This window comes from Mastacembelus armatus, chromosome 14, assembly GCF_900324485.2.
Source record: "Mastacembelus armatus chromosome 14, fMasArm1.2, whole genome shotgun sequence".
Classification (NCBI taxonomy): Eukaryota; Metazoa; Chordata; class Actinopteri; order Synbranchiformes; family Mastacembelidae; genus Mastacembelus; species Mastacembelus armatus.
In genome coordinates, this window is record NC_046646.1 from 22657052 (window position 1) to 22666936 (window position 9885).

The 9885-nt window shown below is 44.9% G+C and overlaps 1 protein-coding gene across 5 annotated transcripts in view; it reads right to left on the reverse strand.

The window, feature by feature from the left end:
* larp1 (La ribonucleoprotein 1, translational regulator) overlaps positions 1–8076 on the reverse strand; it is a 39833-nt gene extending 31757 nt beyond the window's left edge. For all 5 annotated transcript variants that reach the window (XM_026327539.1, XM_026327538.1, XM_026327537.1 and 2 more), the window contains exon 1: positions 7425–8076. In XM_026327539.1, the coding sequence (XP_026183324.1) occupies positions 7425–7806 (382 nt within the window). In that variant the 5' untranslated portion in view covers positions 7807–8076. The remainder of the gene's footprint in view (positions 1–7424) is intronic.
* Positions 8077–9885: the final 1809 nt, after the last annotated feature.

Below are 9885 nucleotides of genomic sequence, written 5' to 3' on the forward strand. Positions count from 1 at the left end.
CAGCTACAGCGTGTTGCTGCGAGCAGCTGCACCTGTCTGACATTAGTGAGTAAAGATTTTAACTTCTGTCAAACACAAAACTGACAGACGAGCTTTAAAACAAAGGCGAGATTATCTTTAAAAATTTGTGAAAAGGAAACTTGCACCAAGAAGAGACACGTCTTCATTTAAAAGGGAGGAAAAAAATCAGAAACGGGCCATGGTGATGCATTTATCACAGTCAGGACGTGTTTGAAAAGCATTTGAGTTTGTACCATCAAACGTGACTATAGTTGGTCACAGCTGAGGGTGGAGTGAAATGCCGACCGTCACAGAACGAGGAGGCAACGTGTTATTTATTAACCACGAGGTTAAGGGCGCATATTCTCAGACATGACCATTCATCAGTCTGTGAAAACTGTCTGTCCTTTGTGTCATTCAGACCTAGGTCAGTTTTACATTAACGCTCCTCACGGCTGCATTCAGACAGACGACACGACAGCACAGAGCGCCGTGGCAGACACGTGATATTTCCTCTTATGACAAGCACATCATTTAAGTATGATGCATGAGGTCCATCGCACGTAACAACCTTCTGCGTCGGGACGTCAAAATCTTGTGCGAGCCTGTGAATAATGTGACTGCACCGGTTCACACTTGTTCGAGTGATGTGTAGAAGTTATTTGGTCCAACTTAGTAAAATTATTGTTGTAAAATTTCAAAAAGGCTCTGCAGATTTTCACTGATTGATAAACGTGTCATCACAGCAGGGACAGCTGGTTTGGAGTGAAGGCACAGACCTGTGTCTCCCTGAAAGCAGAACATGAAGTTCAGTCACAGTAAAATAATAGCAGCCGTTGTTTCCTGTCTGGCTTTCTTTAGGTTTGTAATGCATGTCACAAAAAGTAAACGCACTTCCCTCCCAGATAACCACCATTATGAAAGACAAGTACCAGTTACCACCAACTGGTCAACAAGCTTCTTTACTTCTGCCCCACGACTTACGACTCCAGACATCAACCCAACAAACCCAGAGAAAGTTGGGAACTGACTCCTACGGCTTTTCAAACAGAGCATTACTAAAATGTATGACACATCTCTTTCAAGGCTCAGTGGGCTTGGATGATCATGTTTTCATACACCACTAACTGGACACGTCCCTGATGCAGGCGGTCCACACCCTGAGCGAACGCCTGTCCTGCCAAGCCTCCGCGGAGAGATGACCCGCTATCACCGACTCCAGACGCAGCCGCCAGACAGATAAAAGCAACTCGAGCTGGACCGTGTGAGACAAGGGCTCATCTGAAACAGCTGATGAAGCATATGGGTGTGTTGGTGCAGCCACAAGAGGCTGATACCTCGAGGAGCTTCCCCACTCCGTCAGACACCAAAGGTCGGACCCTGAGAAAGTGGAGCTTCAAGCCGAGCATAAAGGCTGCAAAACATCTGACACGTTTTAATGATGATTCTGGGTTATCCAGGGCTGCAACTGATCCGTGACGACTCAAACATATTTTGTCCAACCAAAAATCCAAACACCAAAGTTTTTAAATTCACAACAATATAAAACAGAGAAAAGCAGCAAATCCTCAAACTACAGCAGCTGAAAACAGCGAATGACATTTTGGCTCAAACGCTTCATCAATCAAATAAATTTTCTGTCGATTGACTAATCGATATTTAAGTCTTTAGGAACTGCTGCTCAAGACGCGACACATTTGCTAAAACTGTTAGTACAAAAGGCAAAAACACCAGCTCGAACCAAAGTGATCACCAGAAAACTGACAGGAACATTGCAGCTCATTCTGTTAATATGACAACACATTTCCCTTCCCTGGGAGGCTCCAATCCCAGCCTGCACGACAGCGTTACAATTATTTATCATCTTGTTCCAGCTCAAAATATGTTCAATGAAAACCACCAAGGAAGACTCCACCGAATAAAACTGGGTAAATGATCTAGGTTTGCATAAAATGAGCTCGTTCAGTGGTTTGTGGCTTATTTCAAAATCACACTGGGCTGTAAAAATTAAAGCATCTAGTGGGCACATTAAAAATGTATTAAAAAAAAGAGATAAGGTGATCTAACTCAGCAAATAACATGAAATACTGTAAAATATCAACGTTCACTTTGACTTCCTGACACGAGGACAGTCTCACTTCCACAGGCTGACGGGCAGTGAGCGAGCGGCTTCCAGGTTCATGACCTTTGCCTCATAAAGTCCGAGCTACAAACAGCCCTAAGGTTTGTGTTAACAAAACGACAAAAAAGGTTCACAAGGTGACGGAGTCGAGTCCGTCAAATTCACAGCTTTATTTGGAGCTGCTGAGAGAACAAGGAACCCCCCTAACGCTTTACTTCAACCCCCTCAGTGCAGCATTTAGACACATTATACCAACGATTAACACGCTATGATGTTGGGCACCACAACTAACAGATAATGAATGACTGTAAATTACCTCATAGGAGAAACTAAGTGTTAAAGGACTCACATCTCAGTACAGCAACACTTCAGTGTTTCCTAAAGGAAGGGTTAAAGTAAACAGTTTCCAAAATACTGTTTGCTGTGAAATATCCTCAACACTACCTGAGGTTAAAGGCGACACACTTCCAGACCAAAAGCTGTTTAAACTTCCAAAGAAGATGAAGAAGATTGGGGGAGGGGGGTTCAGTCAACATTGACTTTCTACTCAAACGCTGACATCTCCATTTGCACATGCTAAACAAATGCTAATACTTCAAGCCAAACCTCCATTTACATGTCTTACTTTGGCAGACCAGCCTGTCAATCCTGATATTATCTCAGACAACATGCAGCTGCTTCACCTGTAGACTAATCACCAAGGAGGAGCAGCAGATCCTTAAAGTCCTGCAAACCGTGAGGGCGGGCCTCCGTGGATCTGAGTCCACGTGTATCATCTGTCATAAGCAGCAGTTCAACACTCACTAATGAAGGAAAAACACAGCGTAGCTTTGGATTCCAGCTTGGGCTTGGTTCTGGTTACACTGCTGCAGGTGCTGGCCTGGGTTAGGTCTTAGTTTCAGGCCACACAGTAAAGTGACCACTGCTGGAACATTTTTAAGCAATAAATGACATTAGGAAATACTTTCAGCTCTGCTATTAAAAACATTTTGAGCTCATTCGGTGCCCTACTGGCAGAAGATTTAAATGCACCGACTCATTCAAGGCTGTGATGACCAAGGACAAAACAGACAAACAAACAAACAAAAAAAAAGCAAAAATGCAGGGTCATCTGTTGATCCTGGCTCTAATTTTACCACAACTCCACTGTTTCCATTGCAGGGACAGAGACAGATGAGATGCAGCAGCACATCAGCTCTTCCCGTTGCATCTTCTGCTTCAGCCTGAACACAGTCTTACTGTCGGTCAGCAGCAACAGGAGCTGCAGCAGGACCAGAAACTAACCTGCTGAGCCAAAGTGGCTGTTAAATTTCTGCACTGGACCATGTGATCAACTGCATCATGCTGTACTTGATCTGTTCTCATTTGCAGCAAAATAAAAAATGAATCAATCTGAAATACACAGATGAATTAAGACAAACTGTTCAGAGGAACCCAGTCTATCTACCTGTCTGGGACACTGATCCAAAATCAGCACCGCACACATTATAAAACAAACAAAAAAACAAAAACACACTGACAAACTGTGCTGAAGCTAATTTAACACGAACAACAGAGTTGGAAGAACGATGTCGTGACTGCATCGGGTCAGTGTGATGAATCATTCATACCACACTAACCAATCTGCTTTTGTTCAGCAGCTCCACTTTGATTTTGGTGGCATCTCTGCAACAAGTCTGGCATTCGGGAGAAGATCTTTTACTTTCTGTTCAGACAAATCTGAGAAGTGATTTAGATAAATGCCAGAAACCAGGAGCTTTGCCTCCTCATTACAGGTACGAGGCCAAGATGACAGCCAGAAGCTAACACATCTGATCAGCACAGCTCAGTGAAACCGTTCATCTAGTCGCTGAAGCTGTTGGGTCGAACCAGCTCATCACCTCAACCCAGAGGATCTGTCTGGAAGAACTGCCCAAATCCAGGTGGACAAGACTGGAAGCTGAACCTGCTGCCAATGAGTCTACAAACTAGATAATTAAAGGAAGAATCCACTGCTCCATAGAGCTTCCACTGAAATTCCTGCATTTTTCCAGTGTTTTTGGAAGTTTACAAAGAGCTCTGGTCATACAGAGGAAAGCTGCCTGTTATTCACTGACACACAGGAAGCTGGTTGAATATCAGTCAGTCTTCATTTAAAAGCATGGCCTCTGTGAAAAAATTAGAAATTTAGTTTGATTCTGAATGAATTTGCACAAATTTCTAAAGACTTGTGTTTATCTTGTCATTACAGGGGACTGAGTGCAGTTAATGAGCCAATTTCTTTTCATGTAAATATCCACAACAGAGAACAGTGTGGAAGAAAAAGTGTGAAGGTGTCTGAAGCCTCTGTATTACCAGGTTTTGTAATCTCCTCACAGGTGATAAGAGCCGTGGCCTATAAGGTCACCGCTTTGATGTGTCTCACATTTCCACCATGAGACATTTCAAGAGCTCAGTTATATCATATAATAATGTCCCCTCTGTGCTCTGAACGGAGAGTTTGGGTTTCTCCCCTCTGGACAGGGACTAACAGGGCGAAAACTATTTTATCTCTAACGGCGTCAAACGACTAAACTCCTCATGGTGAAGCAGCTGATGGTCATGGTTGCATATGAGCATTGGGCGGTGATGGTAATGACCTTTCATGGCAGGTTTGGTTTATCTTACTGTATTTAATCATGATTCATGAAGTAAAAAGTCCAAGCTCAGCTTTTCACCTCCAGAATGTGAAGCTAATTCTGACATGGCAAAGAAACGGGAGCTGGTGACGAACTCGTCGCTGTATCTGTGTGACTAGAAATGATATCCTCAATAATTAACAAAAAGCCCAGCGAGCAGGGGCATGTCAGCAGTGATTATGAAAATGTGTTGCTTATGAATCCAGATCCACCCTCCTATTGCATCAAATCAAAAAACAGTAACACACTCCCACTCCTGAGACGAGCAGTCTGAGCTGTGGAAACATATTTCCAGCCTTACAGCCGGTGCCCTTATCCAAGACACAAGTCCTGGGTCCTGTTCAAGGACACACTGAGTACACACACACACACACACACACCAATGATTAGAGACTTTTACCTGTTAAAAATCACTAAACCCTTTTACCTTTTGGTTGTTGAACAACCTGTCTAAATCAAAGGCTTTGAGCTTTGCCGTCATCTTCAGAAAACAACTTTGAAACATTTTAAGTGCTGCTTCGCTTTTGGCTTCACACATAAAAATCATTTGCTAATGACAGTGTACAAATTAAATAAACGCCTGACGAAATTAACCAGCAACTGTACAGAAAAATCAGATGATCACTTCAGGCTTTTTCAAATAAAATGTGGGAAATTCTTTAGTTTTGGTTTCTCATGCTTTTCTCCATCACTTCTGCCAGTTATGCAAATATTATGAGACTTTGTTAATCGATTACTCGACAACAAAAATGATTTAGGTGGGACAGTCACATCTGTCCAGCATCGGAGGCTGAACAACATCTGTTGAGACCAGGCGGCTTCAAAACAAAACTAAACCCTGACATTTTCTGTGAAATACTGGTTCCCCCTCTTCCTGCCTTTATCAATCGATTTATCGATTCGATTCGATTCGAGCTGAAACCTTCGCTCTTCGAAAAAGGGTTTAAGGCCACTGCTCTAAACACTTGGTCAAGCTTGACGTTTGCATGTTTTGCCTTTGGATGAACATAAAAAAAAAGGGGGGGGGGGGGCACTCCAGCCTGGTGAGCTCAGCCTCTGGCTCCCAGCCACATCTATTTGCTGATGTGACAGCTTGTGGACCCATCCATCCACTCCACCCAGACGGGTCCAGATTCAGGGTGCAGTCTGTACCCTGAAGTCTGCATTGTGAAACACAAAGACAACACAATCTGCTGACGGGCAGCATCATGATGACTTGACTGTAAAACAACAAGTGTCCAGGGAGAAAACACACATGGCTGAGACATGAAACCACGTTGCCCTGACAGAGAAGAAAGAGGGGCCGTTTCCTCCATGTGCGTCCACAACTATCAGTCAAATAATTAACCATGAGCCCTAAACCAAAGATCGTCCCACTGAAGATCTGACAAACACTTTTCATCTCGGATCAGTGTCAGATCACACAGAAGCCATGATGACTCTGCCTGCTAGCTCCCATGCTAACGACAGCTAGCTGGGTGGACAAGCAGGCAGAAGCCGGGTCAGCGCTGACAACACCTACACGACATGACAACCGGGCTGCCACCCACGAAACCCCCACCCTGCTTCACACAGGACCACCTCAAACCACGTCTGGTTTCTGGAGTTTGCACAAAAACGGTCAAAACGCTCCCTGGTGGCCGGCTAACTGCTAGCTAGCTAGCTAGCGCCCATGCCTTTCTCTCGGGGAACACGTGGAGTGAACACGTGACGTCTCACAACAAACCTACTCCTTTTTCTCGGATTAAACGAGCAGATGTTTCACGTTTTTCGTGTGATAGGGTCGAGCTCGGACGGACTAAGAACAGCCCACGGGCTCATCACAGCACGGGTGCAAGAGGACGCACAACATCTGGATGGGAAGGGCTCCGAGGACGCGCTAGGCCGAGTCCCGGTGCTATTGTTAGCCGGCTAGGCAGCTACAGGGGCGGCCAGGCTCCGGGCTGCAAACTGATGCAACGCAAGACCTGGGCGGACGTGTCACTAGTGTCACGGCGTGATTGTGTCGAAACCAGGCTCAAAAAAACAAAAGTAAACAACAGTAAACATCGGGTCAGACATTTGTGCAGCAATGGGAGTGTGTTTGACACACACACACACACACAACAGGGGGGGGGCATGGTGATAAAGGACTAACCATGATAAGACTCAACCTGTCTTTAGCTCAAACTCTGCAGACAACATGCACGGCCCCAGAACTACACCCAAAAACCGGATCCAGTTGATGACACTAGGCCACAACACGGCGTGTCCATAAAAGGAAGGGAGCCCTTAAACTGAGAAAAGGTGGTTTTCTGTTTTAAAAGGGGGGTCGGATCTTTAGTTTTTCAAATGAAGGCTGTGAGAAATACTCCGGAATGTTTTAGATTTTTATTAAGGGTGCAGTCAGTCACCCATGGGTCCACTCTGCCACCCTAAACTCCAGGAATAGCCTTCATCAGGAGGAGGAGGAAGGCTAAATATAACCAGCTCACAGGGAGCACCGGGAGGGCGACCCGGACCGCGGCTTCTCTGTGCCCCCCTTGGGTTCAATAAACGCTACCTGACCCCCCACCCCCCCGGTGACAGCTGCTCCGCGGGCCCCCCTCTCACAGACCCGCACCAGCACTGACAGCCACAGAAAGCGACGTGTGAGCGGTACCAACCGTGGTGTGCCTGTCCGTTCACGCTGACCACGGTCACCGCACTGGTCTTCCGAGTCCACGGGTTCACCTTGGGCGGGGGCGCTTCGGTAAACTCCTTCTTGCTGCCGCTGCTTTTAACGCCCTCCTCGCTGGACTTGTCTTCGCTGTCACCGCCACCCTTGCTCTCCTCGGTCGCCGGTTTGGAGCTCTGCTCCGCCGTACCGGGGGTGCCTCCCTGCCCGGGGCTGCCGCTGCTCCCCTGCTCGGCGACACCCGTCTGCCGCTTGGCCCCGTCGCTCCGGCCGCCCCCCTCTCCCTCCGGCGCGCCGCGGACCACTTTGCCGTGCTCCTCCGTCTTTGCGAGCGGGTTGCCGGGCAGGAGAGCCTCCACCTGAGTGGCCATTTCCCACCACCGTCTTTCTGCCCCCCTCAGGATTAGCAGTCCTCCCCCTTGGTCCGAATTCGCCTTCAATTTCAGGGAAACGTGAAGTTGTTTCCGCTCCTCGGTCGCTCCTACAACCAAACGGCGTCAGTGCAGGACGCAGCGCAGCCCGCGGCGGATTAAAACAAATAAAATTAAGAAATGTGTCCGAGGGCCCGTCAGGATCGCAACCGTATCTCCGCCACCAGCACCAATATGGATGATCCCCACCACGCGATACTGGGGGGCGCGCACGTACAACACATAGGGGGGAGGGGGGCGTAGACACGTAAAGCCGGGAACGCGCTTTAAGGTCAGGTCGAGATGCTGCGTTCAAGTGCTTCCCCGTCATAAAAGCCATTTCTGAAGTCCTAAAATGACTTTGTCCACCGCAGCGACTGTAGTGGCTTTGGATTAAATCAGCTGTTTAATTTAGAGCTAAAAAGACAAAATCTAAATGTTTAGAAAGAATGGACGCAATGTTTAAAAACACTTTTAATATAAGGGGGAAAAAATAGATCAAACTCTAAAGTGTGCTTTCAGTATATTATTGGTACACACTAATTATTAAAAGAGGTACTCCTCCAGAAAAAAGAAGATTTCATATACTTTGTTAATAAAACGTATTTTTTTAATTACAGCTAGTGAAAAACATGATTTCAAGGAAGCAGCTTATTAATTGGCAATTTTCAAAAATCTGTTTTAACAATTTCTTTATGGTTTGTCACACACAATTTAAGACTAACTCTTTAAATCAGATCAAGATGCTCTTCACATGTCGGATCTAAAGAGAACACATTAAAATATAATCAATCAAACAACGCTGACTCATAATTCACTGGGTTATAGTGGACTATCAAGAGCTTGGATAAACGTGTTATTTAAATAATGTTGCTATTTAAATAGGTTCAATGTTGATTGATTGAATGATTAAATAGGTTTCTAGGAGAAAAGTTCAATACAATGAACAAAACTGTAAAGAAAGCTGGAGTTTGCAATATTAGTAATCAGACCATCTTTAAACACATACTGACAGCAATGCATTAGGACTTATGTGATTTCCGAGAAACCTAAACGCAACGCGGTGCTCTGGATAACGTGGCCCTCTGAACGCGTCCGAGTGTCAGTTAAATCCTGAAATATAAGGTTTTTTTACTGCCATTACCAGAATACTCAGGCTTGCGGGGTCAAAGTGACACGTCTTTGTCCCGCACTCGTGTGTTTTATGTTGTTTTGTTTTCTAAAAGCTGTGGAACAAGTTGGGAAAACGCACCCAAAAAAAAATCCTCTTTACGCCCCACACGTGTCCATATCGGCGCGGCACGTGTGCGCTCACGCTGAATCCATCAAATTTTAATTTCAATATTTATTTATTTTTTCCTGAAGGTTTATACTTTCCCCATAACTAACTGAGAGTCTATGTATAGTGTGTCAATGTTTTGTTCTGGCTACAGTGACGACCAATGTGAGGCTCAACATTAAAAGGCCTTTTTCAGGCTGTGCGGTTGATTATATAATAACCATATGAGTTGAACCAGAGCTATTTGACGCTGTGTGTGTGAGAGTGAGTCAAAATGTGTGATGCTTTAGCTGCGTCTCTACAGTCACTTTTGTTTTTGTTCAGATTTTCTACAAAAAAAAAAAACTGTTATGGAAAACATACTCAGATCCAGTAAAAGTGTCAATAAATAATAAAATTCTGTATTTATTAAATATTCTACTGCATGATCTCACCTGGGATCAATAAAGTTTGATGATCAGACTGATCCTGAAAAGGAACTAAAGTTATCAGATAAATGTAGAGCAGGAAAAAGTACAAGGTTTGACTCTGACATGTAGTGAAGTCCAAGGATGAAGTAGCAGGAACTGGAAATACTAAAGTGAAGTACAAATACCTCAAAACTACTTAATTACAGTACTTGAGTAAATATGGTGTCATGTTCCAAAACTCTGTGTAAAAACATGGAACTCATGTCTGTACTTGCACAGTACTCTTTTTATTTTTTGTACTTTTTTGTCTTGTTTGGCCACTTGAAAACCTGATCTGGCCTCAAGGAGGAG